General features: G+C 52.5%; 8 protein-coding genes across 8 annotated transcripts; 3 read left to right on the top strand and 5 right to left on the bottom strand.

The window, feature by feature from the left end:
- Positions 1-3,405: 3,405 nt before the first annotated feature.
- On the bottom strand, positions 3,406-4,575 carry A1O1_00596 (uncharacterized protein; the record flags this gene model as incomplete). Its single annotated transcript, XM_007721513.1, has 2 exons — positions 3,406-4,129; positions 4,190-4,575. The coding sequence occupies 2 exons, from the start codon at positions 4,573-4,575 to the stop codon at positions 3,406-3,408; spliced, it is 1,110 nt and encodes a 369-aa protein (XP_007719703.1).
- Positions 4,576-5,690: 1,115 nt separating this feature from the next.
- A1O1_00595 (uncharacterized protein) lies at positions 5,691-7,151 on the bottom strand (the record flags this gene model as incomplete). Its single annotated transcript, XM_007721512.1, has 1 exon — positions 5,691-7,151. The coding sequence occupies one exon, from the start codon at positions 7,149-7,151 to the stop codon at positions 5,691-5,693; it is 1,461 nt and encodes a 486-aa protein (XP_007719702.1).
- Positions 7,152-8,131: 980 nt separating this feature from the next.
- A1O1_00594 (uncharacterized protein) lies at positions 8,132-9,952 on the bottom strand (the record flags this gene model as incomplete). The annotated part of the gene is made up of 2 exons (XM_007721511.1): positions 8,132-9,792; positions 9,871-9,952. The coding sequence occupies 2 exons, from the start codon at positions 9,950-9,952 to the stop codon at positions 8,132-8,134; spliced, it is 1,743 nt and encodes a 580-aa protein (XP_007719701.1).
- A 726-nt stretch (positions 9,953-10,678) lies between these two features.
- On the top strand, positions 10,679-11,965 carry A1O1_00593 (uncharacterized protein; the record flags this gene model as incomplete). Its single annotated transcript, XM_007721510.1, has 1 exon — positions 10,679-11,965. The coding sequence occupies one exon, from the start codon at positions 10,679-10,681 to the stop codon at positions 11,963-11,965; it is 1,287 nt and encodes a 428-aa protein (XP_007719700.1).
- Positions 11,966-14,182: 2,217 nt separating this feature from the next.
- Positions 14,183-14,898, top strand: A1O1_00592 (uncharacterized protein; the record flags this gene model as incomplete). Its single annotated transcript, XM_007721509.1, has 2 exons — positions 14,183-14,458; positions 14,566-14,898. 2 exons carry the CDS (start codon positions 14,183-14,185, stop codon positions 14,896-14,898), a joined length of 609 nt encoding a protein of 202 aa, XP_007719699.1.
- A 643-nt stretch (positions 14,899-15,541) lies between these two features.
- Positions 15,542-16,611, bottom strand: A1O1_00591 (pyrroline-5-carboxylate reductase; the record flags this gene model as incomplete). Its single annotated transcript, XM_007721508.1, has 2 exons — positions 15,542-16,473; positions 16,527-16,611. 2 exons carry the CDS (start codon positions 16,609-16,611, stop codon positions 15,542-15,544), a joined length of 1,017 nt encoding a protein of 338 aa, XP_007719698.1.
- Positions 16,612-17,056: 445 nt separating this feature from the next.
- A1O1_00590 (uncharacterized protein) lies at positions 17,057-17,833 on the top strand (the record flags this gene model as incomplete). Its single annotated transcript, XM_007721507.1, has 1 exon — positions 17,057-17,833. The coding sequence occupies one exon, from the start codon at positions 17,057-17,059 to the stop codon at positions 17,831-17,833; it is 777 nt and encodes a 258-aa protein (XP_007719697.1).
- Positions 17,834-18,085: 252 nt separating this feature from the next.
- A1O1_00589 (uncharacterized protein) lies at positions 18,086-19,609 on the bottom strand (the record flags this gene model as incomplete). Its single annotated transcript, XM_007721506.1, has 2 exons — positions 18,086-19,536; positions 19,588-19,609. 2 exons carry the CDS (start codon positions 19,607-19,609, stop codon positions 18,086-18,088), a joined length of 1,473 nt encoding a protein of 490 aa, XP_007719696.1.
- Positions 19,610-20,671: the final 1,062 nt, after the last annotated feature.

Below are 20,671 nucleotides of genomic sequence, written 5' to 3'. Positions count from 1 at the left end.
TATTGATACCTAGTGTCTTCGTCCTTGTGAACAGGGGGAAGAAATTTAGCGAGGGCGTTGGGAGAGCATGAGCATGCAAAGCTTTTGCTTCTGTCGAGCGAATGGCCCTTCTTGTCTGGACAGACATTGAAGTCGGGAAGAATGTGTCACACCCTTGTGTATGTTCAGCCACTGGCAGACAGACCACTACACTACGTATATATTGAAGTATTGGGAGCAAGTGGAATCCAGAGCAAAAATCAACGCAGAATTTGTTTTGTCACTTGTAATCAAGACATTGAAGAGAATTGAAACAAGAAGAGTTCGAGAGTATCACAACTTGGTCTTCCTGGTTGGCTTTTCCTGTTCCTGTTCCTGTTCCTGTTCCTGTTCCTGTTCCTGTTCCTTTTCCTTTTCCTTCTCTCTGCCGTCGCCAGTCTGTGTTTCCGTTGCGTCAATTCTGCTCATGCCCTGCTTCCATGTCCTGCAGCGACTGGTCTCTCCATGAATCATTACCCTGCCGTCGTGATGATTGAGTGACTAGTACTAGTCGGGGTCCTTTCCTTGCCTTGCCTTGGAAGTTGCTCCTCCCTGCAGTGATCGACCACCGACTTCCTCTTCCTCTTCCTCTTCCTCTTTCTAGCCCAACACAGATGGCGTACATCTTGACTAAGACCACCATGCATGTAGCACGTAAACCACTAGTACAGGGCATAGGGCGAGAAAATGGGAAGGAAAACATGTTGTGGAAAATAGATTTCGCTTTTCTGTTCTCTTCTTTTCTTTTGAAGCGGAAGTTGAAGCTGAATCTTGAATCTAATGCTATTGCTAATGCTAAGATGATATTCATTGAAATATGTTCAATGAATATCCACATCCGCTCCCAACCACCCAACCACAGATGTGTCTAAAATAAGAATCTAAGATACAATCCTCCAAATCCCCCAAGTCCCCGGACCAGCAGCATTCCTTTTCCTCCTCTCCTCCTTCCTCCTCGACAAACCACAGACCCAAGTCCACCGTTTTGTCGGTGGACGACCTCAACTCCCCGAGACCTCGACTCCTGATAGCCAGATCCCAATTGACAACCCATGTCCACCGTTTTGTCGGATGGACGGTTTCAACTTCCCCAGACCTCGACTCCGAATAGTCAGATCTCTTTGCCCTCCAACTCCTGTCCTGACAGTGATGTCCCTCGACAAGACCAAGTCCTCCATCCATGCTGCCCGTCCAATACCACCCTGCTGCTGGTCCATCCCATCCCATTCCAACCCATCCCAAACCCAAACCCAAACCCAAACCACCAAATCCACGGACCACAGAGGATGCTTCCACCTTCCACCTTCCACCACCGTGACCCAATCGACTGATCACCACCACCGACTCTCTCTCGAGACACACACCACAAACACCAAAACAAGACCCAATCCTCCGCGGAGCCACCACGCTCAACCTCCCAAGACTGCTTCCACCCACGCCCACACCCACTCGACAAACAAACAAATCACCCCGACAGTGACACTCCTGCTCTTCCCCTCTCTCAAGTCCGGAGGCCATCGAGCTCCTCCACTAAACTAATCCTGGGCCACAGTTCCGCCTCTCCCCCATGTGCTAAGCTAAAATGACATCGTGGCCTTGTGTGTTCTTCTTTTTTCTTGTCTTGTTGGCCTTTTTCGCTTCTTCATGTTGGCCTTCCTTTCTGGGCTCTTGACTTTTTCTTTTTTGGGGGTCTGGTTTGGGCCTTTTTGTGTGTCATGTGAACTGGGGGGATGTGTGAGCTTGTGAGGTCGAAATGGTCCCTTCGCTGCTTGCCTGATCCTGCATCCTCTGTGGTCCTCAAATGTTGTCGTCCGTCTCCGTCTCCGTCTCCGTCTTCGTCTCTGCCTGCGCCTCCCACCAACCCGCACTTCCAGCTCCCAAGCCCAAGTCCAAGTTGAAGTTCACCAATGTCCTCCATCATCCACATGCCAAAATGCCTGCACCTGGCCCATCTGGATCCCCTGAAGTCTGACTCCCAATCTCGTCCTCATCCTCGGATGCATTCAAGCTCTCTGAACTTCTGGGGCCGATTTTGTTTTCTTTCTGGCTTTTTTCTTTCTTGACAGTGGCCTTCCTTTTTGGGCATCTTTTCTTTTTTCTTTTTTGGCCATTTTCGGCATCTTTCCTTTTTGATTCGGCCTTTTTCTGGCGGTGGTCGAAGTCAGGGCTGAATTGCTCCTCGCAGCAAGACATACTCTGCAGATGAACCCTGTCTTGCTGGACCCTTGAGGGCGCACTCAAGATAAGCTCGATGCTTCAACCTCAAAAGGTGTGGTGTATGAAAGAGAGAAGAAGGAAGGAGGGAGAGAGGGAGGGGGAGGGAGGTATAAGTACCTGGGCCAGCCTCCGCCAAGACTGGCATTTGATCAGAACGCAGGCATGTGTTGTGCTCGAAGAGAAGAGAGAAGTGAGGTGAGAAGTGAGGTGAGAGTAAGGATAAGGCTGCGTTGAAGCGTTGAGACTGCGCAAAGACTATGGCTCGCCACTAGAAGTCGGGTTCGCACCGGCACCACCAAGCAACCACGCACTTCCAAGATCACGCAGCCTTGCGCGGTCCATGCGTCTGATGGTTCAACTGGGCGTAAACAGGCTTGATGCCCATCCTGAGATGCCTCATAACAAAAGTCCCTCTGTGGAGGCATCTTATATGCTGACCGAACCCACCACCTCTCGCCGAAGCTGGTACAGCCTTGTAGTTCGCAGCCTTATTCGGCATCTCACCTTGGAATGAAGTCGCCCCTAAGTGCTGCTGGAGGACTCCACGCTTCTACCATGCGCTGGGGTCGATCAGACGTTGCCATCACTGCCTCTCGAACCCGCGACTTGATCTGGCGGCCACGATCAGTCGCTGACCTCGGGTTGATCTGCGTAGATCCGACCATGCTTACACCCCAGATCATGATCCAGCGCTCATTTGATCTCCTTGGCCGAGATCTCCCTTGCCCCCATCCTCAAGCAGAATTAAGTGTCTCTTCCAGCCAGCTCTATCTCTTTTCCACCTCCTGTCTTCGCCTCCTCGAGTGTCGAGCAACACCTTTATTATGTTCCTTGTTGGCATCAGGTCAAGATACTCCGGCCATTCAACTGCTGTAGCCTCAACGCACCGAGCGGTGCTCGATACACCAGTGACTGATGACGGAGAGCTACAACATACTGTTCTGCATTAGCTGTTTGGACCTCTTAGGGAGAGCGCGCTTGGTACCTACACATGAAGAGGTTGTATTTCCAGAACACATTAGCACGGCTTGTGCAGACATTTCCACCATTGACCACGGGCCTCTCCTTTCATCTGGAGACTACTGAAAACGAACAATAAAGGAGAAGCATAGTGAAAAACAATGTTCGTGATCCATCAATCCCCTCCTTGCACTGTCTTTTTGTCCAGTGCTATTTCTTCCCAGACGGCTGACCCTGTTGCTGTTGTTGTTGCTGCTGCTGTAGCAGAGCCATCTTCTGCCTGGCGCTCCTCCCTCCTCCCAATTTCGGCCCCTTGGGCTCCGTGGCCGCCGCGCCAGAGGTCTTGGACTGACTGGGCGCCTTGTGCCTATGGTGTCTCTCAGCCATAGCATCCATAAACTCCTGCCTGAACTGTTCGGCCAGCCGTTCATCCGCATCACCGGCTTCCGCATCTGCCCCAGCCGATGGTCGAGACAACTGTGGATCATTTACGTCGTAGATGTCGAATTTGTGCTCATGCAGCACCTGCTCCACGAGCGCGTCGCGCGCCAGGTCCTCGCTGTTGCGCCGTTTCCGGGGCCGAGGCCTCATCGGCTTTCCGTCGCGACCGATGCGCGGTTTGCGAGGTTTCGGCGCCGGTGCTTCCTCCGCGACGGGCGGCTGGCCGGCTTTGGCGCGCTGCAGAGCGGCTTGGGTACGCGCGAGATTGATGTCGTGAGCCAGAGAACCCAGGTCGACTTCGGACAGTTGACGCACTGAAGCTGGGAGGGATGGAGGGGGTATTGCCGAGGACGTCGTTGGTTTGTCGGCGGTGGAATGGGATGACGACGGATTGGGAACAGCGTCACCCTTCTGCGTTGGCTGCTGGGTATGGCTGGAAGGGGAAACAGTGCGTTGTCGTCTTCTAGCCAACTCGGCGTCTATGAATGCCACCCTTACGCTGTTAGCAAATGTGTGTCTTCGAGAACCTGAACCTGAGATCTGGGGTACCCACATATGTTGATCGACATCGATCACTTGTCCAGTACTACTCACAAACCGATTGGTGATGTCGAGAGGCTTGTCCACGCTTTGGTCGGCTTTGACAATCGCCGAATCGAAACCATCATCGTCAGGTCTGTTGTGTGTTGTTCTTGCGTTTGAGAATGAAACGCCCGCCACAGGTCGGCGAAGCTGCTTGCGAGCCCGGATTAGGTGAGAGAGATCGACTTCCGACCGGTCGTCGTCCTCGTTTTGAGGTTTGTCGGTGTCATCCTGCTTGTCCTCCACTCTTAAAGGCGGCGTCGACGCGCCCAGTGCTGCAGGTTCCGGCGATCTTTCCTGTTGGGCCCGGTTGACTTTTCGACGCTTTGACGCCCGAAACACGGCGACTTCGTCCATATCAGTCAGGGATGTCCTGATACAACCATAGGCCAAAAATGTTGAAACAGGGTGTGGTGGCAAGAAGGAAGCGTGGTCGCGAGGCTTGGTGAGATGCAGTCTCAGGAGAAGTCTAAGTAAATTGACTCCCCAATACTTGTGGTCTGTGGATCCCTCTGTAGTAGCTGTCGATTCTGCAAAGATTGTACCTGTGAGCTGGGATCGGTTTTGCTAGTAGTATTTGGATCGAAGAATAGACCGCCTACTCTGTAAAATCAACGACGTTGGGTTAAGCACTGCATGCTACTGCTATTTAGTCATCAAGAGCCAGTCACGTGAAAGACAAATCACGTGTGGGGAGAGAATTATACCTGAACAGAGCGGCGTCAGTCTCGCCTGGAAGAAGAATAGAGATTAGTACTCCACCGTATATTAGCGACAAGGCTGAACGAGACTGAACAAGCCTGAGCAAGGCTGCCTCAGAGCACTTGATACCATGCCTTGATACTAAAGTAGTACATACCAGGCCAGGTCGTACAAATACAAATACGGGTCGAATTGTCTGACCAACCGCTTCATCAAAAGATCCTTTCCATGTTAATCTCAAACCGCTCGAGTGAGCTACGTACCAGCAGTAGCTTCGTCTGCCACGTCACTTTGTGAACTAGGTCTCGTCACCTTCAAGCCAATATCTGTACCGACTTCTTCTCTTTGTCCGACAAACTGGGACGCCGGTACTTAGCATCAGGATAGATCTGGTCGGAGACAGAGACGCATTCAATGACGCTCTCCATGTCTGTTCACCATTCAGTCTTGCAGAGCTTCCTTCCCCATCAGTCATGTGCTAATTGAGCCTGAGGGCTGAACAGACCGGACATGGGAAGGTGTGAGCCTTATATCGCAGAGGCAAGGTATCCATGGTAGAGAAGTAGACAATGAATCCACCCTTTGATGTCAGCGAGTGCGAATGCCGGAGGCATTGGTGCAGTCGGAAGATTCCGCCTAGGTATATCGAACTCGCAGCATAGTGAGCTTTTCCTTATCAAAAAGATAGGCAGCGACAATATCTTGGGGTAGCGTCTCAAGCGTGGGTCAGAGAATATACAAAGTCTCTATGGCTCCGCCAATTTCGTGATTCAAGTAAATGTACCGCGACGGTAGCCCCAAACTGCCTCGAGATCTCTGATGCGCCAACGAGAGCCCCAGCCAGTACGGCCTTCGATGGAGTCAATCAAATTTGCGATGATGGCCTGTTCCTCTCGATGTGTAAAGAGCTTGCCAGCCACATATAGAGGTTGGATAGCATTGTTGATGCAGCCTGGATGTGGATTGGTCAAAGATATTCCCACGATCCTTCGTGCATGCCACAGTTCGGAATGGACGGGCTCTGGATTGTCGAATAATTTGCCGATCTTCATCTCGAGCATCAGGATGCACGCGGTGTGATATATCTGATTGCTAGATATTGCCGCCCAATGGGCGAAGAAGATCCTTGGGAATGGTGAGCCTTTGGTTCCGGTCTTGGTAGACTTGACGGGAGTCATCTCCTTTGGCCGCTCAGAGGCCCAAATCTGTAACTCTTGCCACAGTTGGCTCCATTCAGACTCGAAGGTCTCGTAATCGCAGCCATTATCTTCTCCGAGTTCAATGCACCTGGTCCGACGAGTAAGGAGATCGCAAACCTTGGCGCATAAGTAGACTGCATAGTTGGCGTACATGTCGAGTGATTGGAGGCCTCTCTGGAGAAACTGCTCGGTAATTGCTTGTCTTGGGGGTCCCTCAGAACCATGAATCCGATCATCATCATGGTGATGATGACCGTCCAGCAAAACCCAGTTGTCGATGGGGAGGACTGTGGCTTCCGCGCCGTCGGCGATTATGGCTCCGCAGAGATCCATCCGAGCATAACACCAGAAGACGGCCTGCAACAGACCTCGCGAGAATCCATTGACCCCGGACGAGGCAAACAGTGCGGCGCACCCTTCAACGTGTCGTCTCCAGTCGCGCGGACTGACGCTCATCATCTCCAACACGCAAAGCAGGCAGGCGGTCACCATGACATTGGGTTCATTGGTATCGAGGGACGAGGTCAATGCTGAGATAGCCTGCGAATACAACTCGAGGCTGTCGCGTGAGCCTTCGACGCCACCTCGACGCTCGGCCGTGCGGGCCGCGACCGCCAGCAAGGCGTGGAAAACGGCGGCCGAGTCTTGCGCGAGAATGGGTACCTGTAGTCCGAAGTGTCGCTCTTGATCAAACATGTCCAGCCATGGGGCGCATTCAGTGGTCCACACGTGGAGGTACTTGATCTTTCTTGCTACGGTGATCTGATCAGCACTGTCTCTGACGTGATCCCAGAGATGCTGATGTCCAGGCTGCCTTTGCCTTCCCGGGATGCCTTGATCAGATTCGGGTGTCTGAGCAATCGGGCTATTCTCCCGAGTATGGGCGCGGCTATTCGCTCCGACGAACAGCCACGAACGCAACTCAGTCTGTAGTTGTTGAAACCGAGGGTTCGCCGCGTATTCGTCAAAGGTACTCTCGTTTGACACGGCGCCTGGCGATACAAATTGTGCAACAGGAGGGTCAGCGTCCATTGTGGCCCGGTGGAAGTCGACCTCGGAGTACTAGTTGGGTGTGGGGTGTTTCCCGGGGACTTTTGATGATGTCCAGATGTGACCCAGGTCGAGAAACATCTTCAGAGACCTCAGCGGCGACCTGATCTAAGTGCTCGAGGCATGGGCGATTGGAATCGTCGGGATTGAAAGAAGAGAGAAATAATGCAGACTCGGAGTCAAGCGTGGGTGTGTCCATGACTTGCAGTTCTCCGCCAGGTTTATTGCTCCGGCATCAAAGGGCGTTAGGAAGGCTAAGCTCGAGGGGCTTAATGCTTACAGGGGCTTACGGCGGCTCAGGGGCTAAGGAGGCCGAGGTTAAGGGGCTCCTTAGGCTTAGGTACCTTATATGCACTAGGTGCATAAGCCCTTTAGGTAAGCTTCTTAACCAGGAACAACCCCAAGATGCGGGGTAATAGCGTCTATTCCACGCCAAGGAGACGCCTAAGGCCTCCTTAGCCCCGAAGTTTTCCCATGAGTGACCTAAGGACCCCCGGACTGATTACCTGGATCTCCCTTTCGAAGCGTGCTTCCCAAAGTACTTTTCAAAGTGAACAACCCGCACCACCAGCCACCATCCTTAAATTCGAAGCTTGGAGAGGCCTAGTCTGGCCCGGAGCCTCAGGTGATCTCCAAGGGATCTCGTGGTAGAGAAACAGGGCATGCATCTGATCGTCCATTTTTTGATGTTGGGAGGCCGTCCATGATGAAGCACAAAGAATCGTTTTGCAACATCTAAAAACGAACCTAGGGGGCGGCCGAAAGCCTGTCCAGTCGGTTGCCCAAGCCCAGTGTCACGCATGGTTGGAACAAAAGCAATGGATTAAAAATAATGGAAAATAGGCTGCCGATTTATGTATAGGCGCGGGTATAGATAGATCAAGATCCATCGCCAGCTACATGATTCAGCCTTGAGAGCTCAGAGTCATGTCGTGCATTATCATCATCATTCATGTTGACATTTAGCAGACTGCTGTGCTATACGTAATGTCCAGCTTCTGAATCTCTTCCTGTAACTGAAAACCAGATGAGCGTGACGCTTGTCCCAAGACATCCGCAACCACGGCCAGCTGGGAAGGATGGCTCAATCTCCTGGCGGCATACATGACCCCGGCAACAATCAGAGGATCGAAAATGTCATCCGCCTCGTTCAAGGCGGCGATCATGCCAATGACTCTCTGAGCATGCCACACCGACGACGGGGACGAACCGACCTCAGCAATAGCCTTGATCATCCGAGGCTTGTGATTGATCAAGACGAGCGCCGCCAAGTGATGGACAAAATTCGCCACTAGAGCGCAAAGGTTGCTGAACATGATAATAGGAAAGGGAGTGTCGATGCCATCAGAGTCTGGAACCTCGAATATCTGTTGCATCTCCTCATTCCTTGCCGAGAACCACAGCTGATTGTCACTCCAGCATGACTGCCACGTAGCAGTCAGCGGCATCGTCAGTGACCGACCAGATTCCGGGGAGTCGCGATTTGCAAACATCAGAGCACGAGCAAGGTGGGCGAAGCTCTGCCGGAGTTGTTCCTTGTGCGTGAGGGCTCGCGCTGAGAAGATCGGGGGCACCCCTTGAAGCACAAAGGACAAATCAACCAGGCTGGAGTTGTAGCCTGCCGCAAGCGTTGCTGCCAGGGTGAGGCGCGCCAACATCTGCCAATGCTCATCAAGCATTTCACCGTACCGGAGTAGAGCGTTCGCTTGTAGAGTTCCAACCCTGTCACCCCAGAATCGTGGAGGGTTCATAATAACGTCCCTTAGAGTAAGGAGAAGGATGGTGGTGACCCTGTCCTCGTCTTCTGCCACGACGATGCTGTTTCCCGCACGCACAGAGTACTCCATATCCTTTCGTGCGTCACCTTCTTGTTGCAAGAGATTGTTGCCCCGCGCCCTTAGAGCGGCCGAAAGTGCGAGAATCCCTTGGTAGACAGCAACGGCATGTTCTGCTCTATGAAGAGTTCGGACACCATAGTACGAATCACCGACTCCTAGATCAAGCTGAGGGGCAATCCGATATCGGTAGTATGTCAGGAGATCTATTTCATAGAGTTCCTGGCCTTGCGTGACCGAAGTATTATCTGACAGAAGTGCCGACTCAACGCCAGCCATGGGCTCTTTGAATCTCGAGGTGAGCTCATGGTCGGGTGCGAAATGAGTGGTGGATGGGATTGGCGTCGACTCGGATCCAAAAACTGCTGGCGATGGGGCAAATAGGAGCTGAGGAGTGTGAAATGTGGGCGACAGTGGCATCCGCTGCAGAGATTCGGGTGGTAGGTTGTTGGCTAAACTGATGGGTGTGGTCGACAACACGACTCTATCCTGGGTTGCGTAGGGTGAATGAGGCCTCTGAACATCTTCGCCTTGAGTGCTCGATGGCCTGGGACTTGTACCCAAGTGGTCCGGCAAGGCTGCACCTCCAGCGTCCTCCTCTGACAGTGTTGAGTTTGCATCATAGAGTTTGTCGACAAAGCGAACGGTAGGATACTCGACCGACGGGACAGACTTTGCAGCCTTGTTCGCGGCGTTGAACTTGGACTCGACAAAGGTGATGTTAAGTCCGTAGCGGCATTGGAGGTTCTTGTTTTTGCAGTTCAGGCAGACAGGCTTCTCCTCGTCACCTGAAAGCAACAGTCAGCCATTAAAATTCAGGGCAGATACAGCTGCAGCATCTGCAGGATCAGGTGGGTGGTGCACACATTTCCGTCTTCTTCCTCGACACGTCAAGCAGCCCGTTCGCACACGCCGGCGACTGGAGATCCCTTCCGGATGGTCTTGCATCAGTAGCCTCCTTTCGGTGATACAGGTGTAGGTGGCTGAATTGGCGAGATGGGAGATGCGCGAATTGAGAAGGTCGTGCCTCGTAGGACGCGGTCACCAACTTGGGGCTCCAAATCCATCGGCGATCTCGACTGCGGGGTAGAAACGTGGAGCTTAAGGAGGTATTCCTGGTACCCCTGGTTTCTGCTATAGCAGCAATCTGGCTCACGATGTACACTGGCAGGGCGGCAGGGTAATAGTAGCCGTGGTAGTACTACTACTAGTAGCTGGTGCTTAGCATGTCATTAATCAGGAAACTTCAAGCGCCCGCCTGCGCTTCACCCATCCCGGCCATCTCCTCCGGTACCAACTACTAGGAAGTACTACTGGTCGTCTACCCACCAACCCAAGTCGGTTCAGTCGCTACATACTGCCCATGCTACAGAATCCAAGATGCTCTGCCCGTGCAACCCTCCATTTGCTTGGAGTATTGGCCGAAGCCTCCACTCCCAAGTCAACGGTTCTCTATTACCGGGTGTTGTTGTCGACCCGGGCCAGCCATGGGCCTTGACGGAAGCTGGCGGGCGCCCTTGGGCTGGTCTCTTGGGCTTCTTTTCGTAGGTTCTTTACTTCTTCGCCAGATTCCCTTTCTCTTTGGCAATTTCTGCCTTGCTTGCCTAGACACAATTTGTTCGTGGGTTCAGCAGACAGTCATAACTCCATTGAACTCGGCATATCGCGTCTACAATGGCTCCCTCGGCCACCGACAGCCAGACAGACACACCGAACGGTGACACCCTGACAACACAACCCAAAGTCAAGGCGACGCCCGTCGTCATCAATGGTGGAAGCCATGACACGCAGCGAGCGGGTTCGCAGGATGCATCCTCTTCGTCAAAGCTCGACAAGTACAAAAACCCATCGCTATACGTGACCCCCCAACACACGATCGAACTGAGAGAGACCTCGATACCGAAACCATCTGCGAGTCAAGTACTGATCCATGTGCGCGCGACCGGAATTTGCGGTTCCGACCTTCACTTATGGCACCGAGGAGCGATCGGACCGTTGATAGTCGACCATGCCCACAGCCTCGGCCATGAGTCCGCCGGTGTCGTACTCGAAACAGGCTCGGCCGTCAAGCACCTCAAACCTGGAGACAGGGTGGCAATCGAGCCTCAAGTTCCATGTCACACCTGCTTTCTCTGCACGGCCGGGAAATACAATTTATGCGAGTCGGTGTCGTTCCTCGGCGTCGGCAACGAAGGGTCGATTCGGCGGTTCATGACTCACGAAGCGCAATATTGTCACAAGATTCCCGACACCATGACCTTTGCACAAGGCTCGCTCCTCGAACCCCTGTCCGTCGTTCTACATGCAATAAGGCAATGTGAGGGATCGGTATCAATAGGGAAACCAGCCTTGATATGTGGTGCTGGACCCATAGGTCTGATTGCGCTGGCTGCCGCACGGGCATCTGGCGCATGGCCCCTGGTCATAACAGACGTGGAGGAATCTCGGCTCGATTTTGCCAGAACATTTGTGCTAGGAGTACAGACTTACCAAGTCCTGCCGACCAAAACGCCTCTACAGTGTGCGGAAGAAATCCGCCTCTTGTTCGGATGTGCCGGCAGCCGCAACGTCGAGACGGGCATCCCGGACGCCAACGAGTACAACGCACCCACAACGGTGTTTGAATGTACCGGTATCGAACCCAGCGTCATCACCGCCGCATATGCTTGTCGCCGAGCCGGAGTGGTCATGGTCGTGGGTGTTGGGCGCAGCATTATGAACAATCTACCTTTCATGCACCTAAGTCTGGCCGAGATCCAGCTGAAATTCATCAATCGATACTCGGACACTTGGCCCGCAGGCATCAATGCTTTGGCAAATGGCCAGGTTTTGAACCTGGACAGCTTGGTGACGCATACTTTCCCATTGGAGCAAGCAACAGAGGCCATGGCCCTTTGTGCGGATAGGTCAAAGGGGAGCATCAAGGTACAGATCGTGGACGATACGGAAATCGACCTGTAATGGCGATGATGGGGAGACGTGGAATGGCACTGTGTGGACTACCTTAGTCTCAGGGGTGTCACCAAAGAAACGTATAGGTTGTAGATATTAGCTAGCTATGGATACTGTGAATAGTCGAGACTGTCTGACTTGGACTTTTTGATACCATGAGGAAGTATGAGGATTGATAACAGGCTAAAGTAAAATGTGGGTCATTTATTGAATAGGGGAATTCTTACACAATTCAATCGTACCGAAACGGTAGCTCCAACCACCTTAACCCCTAATACCTACTTAGCCGAAAAAAGAAACTGGAGGCACAGTTTTCCATCTCGATGGAATACCGTTGATTTGCAATACCCACAGCATTATTCCTCGTCTCCGCTGTGTGGACTCAGGTGAGCCAAATAATGCATATTCAAGTGCAAAGAGCACGACATGAGAGATATTTAAAGTATATCTCTAGTAGGATCCTCACCGGTCGACCCTGCACGCTCGCCAGGCACTTGGCTGAGAGAGAAGAGTGTTGAGAATTTCGATACAGCCATGTCTCATGGACGCGTCCCCGGGGAGGCTTGCCAGCCTGCACGCAAGAAAGGAAGACAATTATGATACCCATTCTGGTCTGTTCGCCTCAAACCCATTTCTCTTTGCTTTCGCGAGCCTCAAGCGGTTCGTGGAAGGAGATAACAACACACGATATCAGGCTACGCCAGACAATATCTGGTCAATATCCGACATGCGCGCTGTCTGCAACATGTAGGTAACCACAAAACAAATCCGGTGATATTGAGAACTGTATAGAATCTAGCACCTACATTCGACATCATCCAATGCGTCCGGGGACGGAGTCAAGAAGGGGTCTTCTTGCCAGCCCCGCGGCCGCCCATAACATATGCAAGGTTGCCTGCTATGATATCTCGTGAAGCAGCCTACTTCAGCATCAGTCAAATCGACCAATGATCTATACAACAGCCACTCCCCTTGATACTCTCGTTATGAGAGATGACCAAACGACATGCTCGAGAGGTCCTAGACGCCGGTGCAAGTATTGTGCCAGAGCAAGCTTGCCATGACATGCGCTTTGAAACCGTTGCCCAATCTGGTGGCTGCCTAGGGGTCAGGAACTGGTTCAACTCTTCAGGAGGTCGGATACCAACTTATTAACTATCCCAAGTCGATTTGCCCATCTGGCTCGTCCAGAAAGTCGTATAACTGCGTGCTCCGGTCGTCCTCCCCATCAGATCTCGTGTCAGTATCGATGCAGATTCCCTTCGACGATGATGATGATGATTGGTATTAGGAAAAGTGGTTGTCAGTGAGTTAGTCGTCGCACTCAAGCATAAGTTATCAAGGTGACATTATTGCATATCTGTCTCAGCAAAGTCCTACCGGAGAAGATGGGAAAGGGCCAGGCGTGTCAGTTCAATGGTATGCTTGGGGGCGGTTCGGAGTAGAACCTGGTTGAGAGGGCCTGAATATGTGCATGGTCCTGGATTGACCAGGTAGCCTTGCTCGGGGCATCTCTCCGGATTTAGGCTAATGTTGGCTATGAAGGCTTCCAAGAACAGCTGTCTGAACTGGTGAAAGTTTTGTGAAAAAGGGGCTCTGCTGGGCTGCTATGCTAGGATTTGCAACGATATCAGGCGAAGGGAGCTGGATGTATAGCTCATCAAGCTGAAAGGGAGACAATGTAATTGCAGTTGAGCTTTGCCTGTGACCCCAAATAGGTCTTTTGGCGCATATATGCGTGAACGCTTCACAATCAAGCTGATCAGGCAAGGCTCCGAGCGAATTCGCTTACCTGCATCGAGCGTCGTTGGATTGGCAATGGTTGCATATCGAGATTGCAACACGTGAAGATATATCGCATGTGAGCTGATGCAACAGTTCAGCATTGCGCTTCCACCCAGCATTCCAACATTGATATAGATATTCTTCTTGTGACGGCCTGTTGCATGGCGAGAACGGCCAAACGGCCTGTATTGTGCACAAGATCAGTCATGTCTCGCCGTAGCAAGACGAGGCTGAGTATAGGGCGGCATGACAATTATCCCGATAGGGAATGAGCCGCCTGCGGATTTTCCTTGACCTTGGCGCGACTCGACTTTCTGCATCCAATGCTGTGCAGTGCAGCGAAGTCGAGTTTGAGACGATCTGTACAGCCATCTCCATCGCAAGTCTGGGATAAAGTTCAGGTCCTGCTACTTTCTCCTCCTTGGTCAATCCGCACATACAATGTCTGTCCAGATACCAACAGCAACGTACCGTTGCTGCCGCCTTGTCGGTCAGTTACAGAAACGAAATCTCTCTTCACAATGCTTGCGACTATCATCCACAAGCTCTGCAACCCAACACAGACGGAGGAACGGTGTGACAGTCTCATCACAGTCGAGAAGATGGCAGTCAACCGATGCTGCGGACGCAACCACGAATCCTAAGATTGCCGGTATTGTGGATCAAATATCGCAGTTGACACTTCTGGAGACGGCCGACTTAGTCGCAAGCTTGAAGGTGCGTCCGCCATATATCGCCATTGTCTAGCACTGTTTCAACATGTCTCGGGCGTGGAAGATATCAATCAATATCTTTGCAAGCATTGGAGCTAATTCTTGACATAGTCACGTCTCAACATCCCCGATATGGCCTTCGCCGCTCCCGCAGCTGCTCCGGGAGCAGGTTCTGGGGCTGCTGCTGCCCCGGTTGAAGAGGAGGAAGCTGCCCCTGCGCCGGCAGAGAAGACCATGTTCACCTTGAAATTGGAGTCGTTCGACCCTGCCGCGAAGCCGAAGGTCATCAAAGAAGTCAAGAGCATGCTCGGCCTGAGTTTGGTGGACAGCAAGAAGTTTGTGGAGAGTGCACCCAAGGTCCTCAAGGAAAGTGTGCCGAAAGAGGATGCCGAGAAGATCGTTGAGACGTTGAAGGCTTTGGGCGCTGTGGTCAAGATGGAGTAAACCTGCGGACCGTCTTGAGTGATGCCATGATGGTAAGGCGAACACGGTTGAAAAGCTCTGCCTCGCCCACAGGCCCAATGTTCACTGGCTTCTGTCACATCAAATCGAGTTGATGGGCATCTCGGACCCCTCGAACTTGTAATCACCATCGAGGCAAGCATATCCGCTTCCCTTGCATTGGAGGTACAGGATGGGTATTGCACCAGTGTCCTTGCTTTGTGACAGGAGGTTCTGGGAAGGGAAAGAGACTTGTGTAACTATACGCTATAAACAGCGAAGGAAGACGGACTGGGAATTACTTCAAAACTGTCGAAATACACCTACATAGTCTTACGCGCATGTTCACAGATCGACTTTGGGTTACCACGGTCCACACCGCAGTCTACACACTCTGCAGCTTCTACTCTTCGTATGCTCCGGATGGAAGAAAAAAGTGTGCAGTTCATCTCGTCTTCCCCAAAGTCTATGTGCGCCAAACTTGACAAGTCCCTTCAACCCACACCCAATGCCCACAAGCAAGCGAAGATGGCCCATGTTCTGTCAATCCCTCGTAAAAAGAGATGTCATATGCACATGTGGCAAGACGCTCTAGGATGAGACCACCATCTGGCAAGAAGCTCTCCCATACTCAGTCCCTTCCGGCCTAATGTTTCGGGAATCGGGTACCGTTCACACCACTGACTCCCTTGCCCAACTCGGACGCAACGACTGTCGCCTCTCTGATACTCCGCGCAACAGTACCTCTGACCGCACCCTCTTCCAAAACCAACAGACCACCAATGGTGCATCCACCCGGGGTGCTGACCTTTTCTCGTACAAGGGCGGGGTGCTCGCCGGCAAGCACCATACCGGCCGTCCCACGCATTGTCTGCGCCGCCATCAACTGTGCCTCCGCCCGCGGCAGACCCATGGCGACAGCACCGTCCGCGAGAGACTCGAGCATCAGAGCCAAAAAAGCCGGCCCCGAACCGCACAGTGCTGTACATACATCCATCATCGAAGGCTGGAGGTGGACTACCCGACCGATCCTGGTAAAGATCCATTCCACGACAGAAGAGAGCTCTGACGGCAGAGGCGGTGTCGTCGTCGCAATAACGGTCATCGACTCCCGCACAATGGCTGCGGTGTTAGGCATAACGCGCACGATCCGGCATGCGTTGGAGGGGAGATCCTTTGGATATTCTGGTCCATACATGGCTCGGCCAATCTGCTCCACGGGGACGCCGGCGCATATAGAGATCAGGAGTTTGCCTGCAAGGGCCTCTTTCATGCCCTCCTCTTGTAGAATGTCCGCAACCATGTATGGCTTGCAACCCAGGATGACCACATCAGCGGCGATGACACCTTTGACATTCTCGTTCTGCAGAACTGTGACATCGGGCCGGTAGTCCTGGACGGCGAGTTTGATACGCTTCGCTGACTGAGGTCGGCGGACACAGGCGATGAACTTGTTAGGCGTGCGCGCAGGCGGGCCTTCGGTGGTAGGTGTTGCCGTCGCGGAATCAGGGGACGGGTTGGTTGAGGCTTCGGTTAAGGAGGCTAGAACACCGGACAGGATCGCAGTACCCAAGGTGCCTGAATTTCATTTAGCCTGGGACATCGCATGTCAGATTGGTTTATAGACTCACCGCATCCGAGCATGGTCAAGGTCATTTCTGGTCTGCTGGTGTCTGCGCCATTGGCGCCGTTCAGCGCACGGAGAGCTGCTGCCATTCTGAAGCTTTTCTCTTGACGCAGAATCAGGTCAAGCACAAAGTATCAAGGTTAAACGGTTTGGGCTGTCCTAATCCAGTCGTTCAGATGCCGTCCATCTCGAGAAACACGCGGGGCGATAGAAATTATTGATTGGGCAAGGCTCCGGCCACAGTCACGGCCACGGTAAAGTCCGACTGCAAGTCACACCAATCATTCACTGCCTTGTCCGAAACGGCCGTTGGGCATCTTCTCCATCTCCCCGACTTTACCAAATATTGATTAAACACCCAGACTCTTTGTAGCACCGCAGCAAGAAACAGATTTGATGGTTTGAAGACGCATCATCACTCCCATGCGAATGTGCTGGCGAAAGACACCCCTCTTCCCGTATCATGCAACAGACGATGTGAAAGGCCACTGTTGAAAGATCACCCACACGCCGCCTCCAAGTCAGGATTGCAACATGGCGGACCCTTTTGAAGTGCGCATGCGCTTTACCACTCTCCTGACCCATCTCTCTGCGTCTGCGACGGCATCGATCAAGACTGCCCACTATGCGCTGAAGCACCGGGACATGGACGAGGACTTGCACTCGTGCATCCTGGAGAATCTGGAGCGGGGGAACAACATGAACAACCGAGCAAACATCATGTATTTTCTCGAACACCACGCCGACATCAACATGAAAGAAGGCGGACACGAGGCATACGTGGAGATGGTCAAGCGGGATATCCGCCGGATCGTGGAAGCGGTGGCACAGAGTGGCGCAAACGTCAAGGTCGTGAGACGGGTCGTCACGGGCCTGGGCGAGAAGGGAGTCCTTACACCAGATGTTCTGGCTGGGATCGAGTCTGGCTTGAAAGAGAAAGAGGAGAGATTGGGGAGACTACTGGGCGACGATGATGGCAAGCCGGGAGGTGATAAAGATGCCATGGATCTGACCGCGGACGGCGCAGCGGACAGTCAGAAAGTCACGCCGAGACCACCATCACAGTCGAAATCGAACGGCGTCTCGAAGATGGACAAGAGAGCCATTGAACAGAGGATTGAGGAGGATAGAGAACGGAACAAGCGACTGCGCGAGAGTGTCTGGGCAGTGACAGGTGATGACGACCAGGAGTTAGAGAAGATGTGGGAAGAAGGAAACTATCTTGGTGAAGACGAACGTGTCATTGCTGCCGAAGAAGCAGAGGAGCGACTGCAATTCACACGATACCATCGCATGATGTTAGAAAGTTGACCAGCACGACAGCTTGAGATTCGGCGAACAGCATTTTCCAGCCAGCAGGGATGAAGCCGTGGTCATGATTGAGCTACTACAATCTGTATTAAGGAGTTTATCTGGCGCATCACCATTTGCCCTCCTCGCACGACTGGCACCCTGATTCTTGGTTGGGACTTCTCAAGCTTTGCCTCGAACTACCGTCATGACTGCTGTCTCATTCGGCGATATTCCCTCAACTCAAATTGAGCATGTCGAATAGCAATCTCGTCAACCGCGTGGCTTCTTCGATGCCCCACTGGCTTCATCCGACTCGTCAGAGTCAGAGTCAATGATCTTTCTCTTGCGGACAGCATGCGACGAGTTTCCATTTCCATGTCGATCTGCCTCTTTTTCTCTCCTCAGCGCGTAAGAGAGGAGCCGACCTTCATATTCATCTTCCTGTGCTCGGGCAGTGTCCTCAATCTGTGGCAGGCGGTCTTCCAAGGGAACTTGCTGGAGTAAATCCTTGTTCCTCTTCATGATGCGCTGTTTTAGCAGTGTACGCCACCAATAATAATTCCTATCATCTGGATTGGAAGCCTTTGGACCTCGAATCTTGAGACTGGTCAAGGACGCGCCGCCAGCAGCACGGTGGGTCAGCGGGATCTGAGCGAGAAGGTAGATTTCGACCATGCGAGCAAACTGTCGGCTGGCAATCTTGTTCTTGGCTCTTATGGCCTGGAGTTCGTCGATTGGAAGTAGCGTCGCTGTTGGCACTGCTTTCAAGCGGCCGCGGTCCGCAGAGGCAAATGGTGATGAGTTGATCTTGATGCCGGCTTCCTTGAATTGTGGCTCGAGCCTATCGAAATCATTCAAGTCTCGCAACTTATCGAATTCTTCGCTTGGATCCTCAACCGTCATCTCCACGATGGTCGGATCAGCGAGGACTTCGTCATAGACTGCTTGGTAAAGAGCGGAACCATGGCCATGTTGCTGATAAGGCGGTGTGATCAAGAACTGTGATATCCTCAACCGAGACGTCAACTTGGTTGGGGTGATCTCTTCTGAAAGAGGAAATGGAAAAGACGCGAGCTGGTCCCGTTGCGCCGTGGGTTTCTGGAATTTGAAGAAACGGTACGTAGTGGCATACCCAACGAAGGAGTATGGAGAAGCATGTGCAGTGGGAGGCTTGGAGGACTTGTGATACACCAGATATACTCTCCATCTATCCAGGGTCCAGTCCACGTCGTCCAGATTGATGAACTGACCGCCTTCAATGAAGAATACGATCAGAATCTGGATGTTGTCGACCAAAGTACGCATATCGGTATCCAGAAGTGATCCAGCCCAAACTTCGTAGTCTTCACCTCCTCTGGTATATTTCTTCACGCATACTCCGGGTGGTGACCAGTTTGTTGCGTCTTTGTGTAGTTCAGTCTCGAAATCATCTTGGAATGTATCAGGGGGCAGGAAGTTGCTGAAGGTCTTCTTTAGATCGAGGGCGCTTGTTGTACCGATTGTCTGAAACTTCTTCTGATACGAGAAGTTGATGTGCGGGCGCAAGTCATGGGCGGCGAACTGTAATTCGATATCCAGGCCCTTGTAGCCAAATATCTGCTCTGCCTCTCCAACTATGGGATATGTGAATTGAGGGTGGAACTCATGGAGGGTCTGGATCTGGCTGTTTGGAGCGGGTTGAACAATTGCAACGCGAACGGCGTCGTTGGCGTTGACGGAGACTGACACGCATCAGCAAGCATGAATCTTGAGTTCTTCAAGCATAATCTCACATTCTTCAGAAGGCGCTGCCATGACTGCCGAATGTTTGGATCACAGGGAGATCAGTGGCCCTTCATGGTCGGTTGGTCTAGTAAAACTGAGGTTGAGATACTGGGCGATCTGTAGATATCTTCTTGGACTAGTAGGGTGGGTGAACATTGACTGCAGTGCCGTGCAGTGTGTAACCACGGGGAGGAGTTCCTTCGCGCGCTGCCACTGCACTTTACGCGTCAAATGCAGTGAGTGCCTGATCTGTACTAGCGTAACTTGACCCCTTGGCATCAGTTTGCCAAACGACTCACTTACCTGGATACTACGGTGAAGCACTACCATGTTCTACCTACTACTACCTGACTACTACCTAATTACCTACCTAACGTACGGAGAGAATATAGAGAACGATTACACACAGAGGTGGCCGGCGAATGCTAACTTTGCAGGCGCTCACTTTGAGCCATTTGTCAGATCTGCATTGGTCAGGCTGCATCTTGAGCCTCTAACTGGCTACTAGCGCGCCACCTCAGCCTGGGGAGACGTCCTTGGTTTCACATGGGCTTGCTTACTACGCCATCGTAGATCGAGTCGGACTCCGATTATGTGAGCGTGCTGGTGAGCAAGAAGATGGCCAACGATGTCCACGAACATCCTTGGAAAAGGAGACAGCCGGTATGGATTAGTCACGTATGCTGCCCCCAATCCTTGTCTCTGCTGCTCGTGCTTGACGTTGAAGAACAATTGCCGCTCGTCGCGCCCACACCAGGGGAGTTTTGGTCGACTTCTGAAAGAGTCCCCTTATAATGACCAGGGAGACGAAGTACCGTGCCTTACAGTGGAAGAGTTGCAGCAGGTCGGTACGTGGTGCTCCAAGCTACTTAACATTGGAGATGAGAGAAGTTGGGGATCAAGGGTCTTGAGGTCCCGCGAGACGGCGCCCATCTGGCTGGGACGGTTTGGACCTTTCAACCTCCAACCAAATCACATACATGGTGGTTATGTGGAATCGTGGCTTCCAACCCCATGAACCGGGGTTGGAGGCTATCGGAGACTAGGTGATTATCGGATGATGCTAAGGAGGACCCTGTCAACTGGAAATCC

Source organism: Capronia coronata (genome assembly GCF_000585585.1).
Source record: "Capronia coronata CBS 617.96 chromosome Unknown acBCG-supercont1.1, whole genome shotgun sequence".
In the NCBI taxonomy this organism is placed as follows: domain Eukaryota; kingdom Fungi; phylum Ascomycota; class Eurotiomycetes; order Chaetothyriales; family Herpotrichiellaceae; genus Capronia; species Capronia coronata.
The sequence above is the reverse complement of the archived record's forward strand: the minus strand, read 5'-3'. Positions and strand labels throughout refer to the sequence as shown.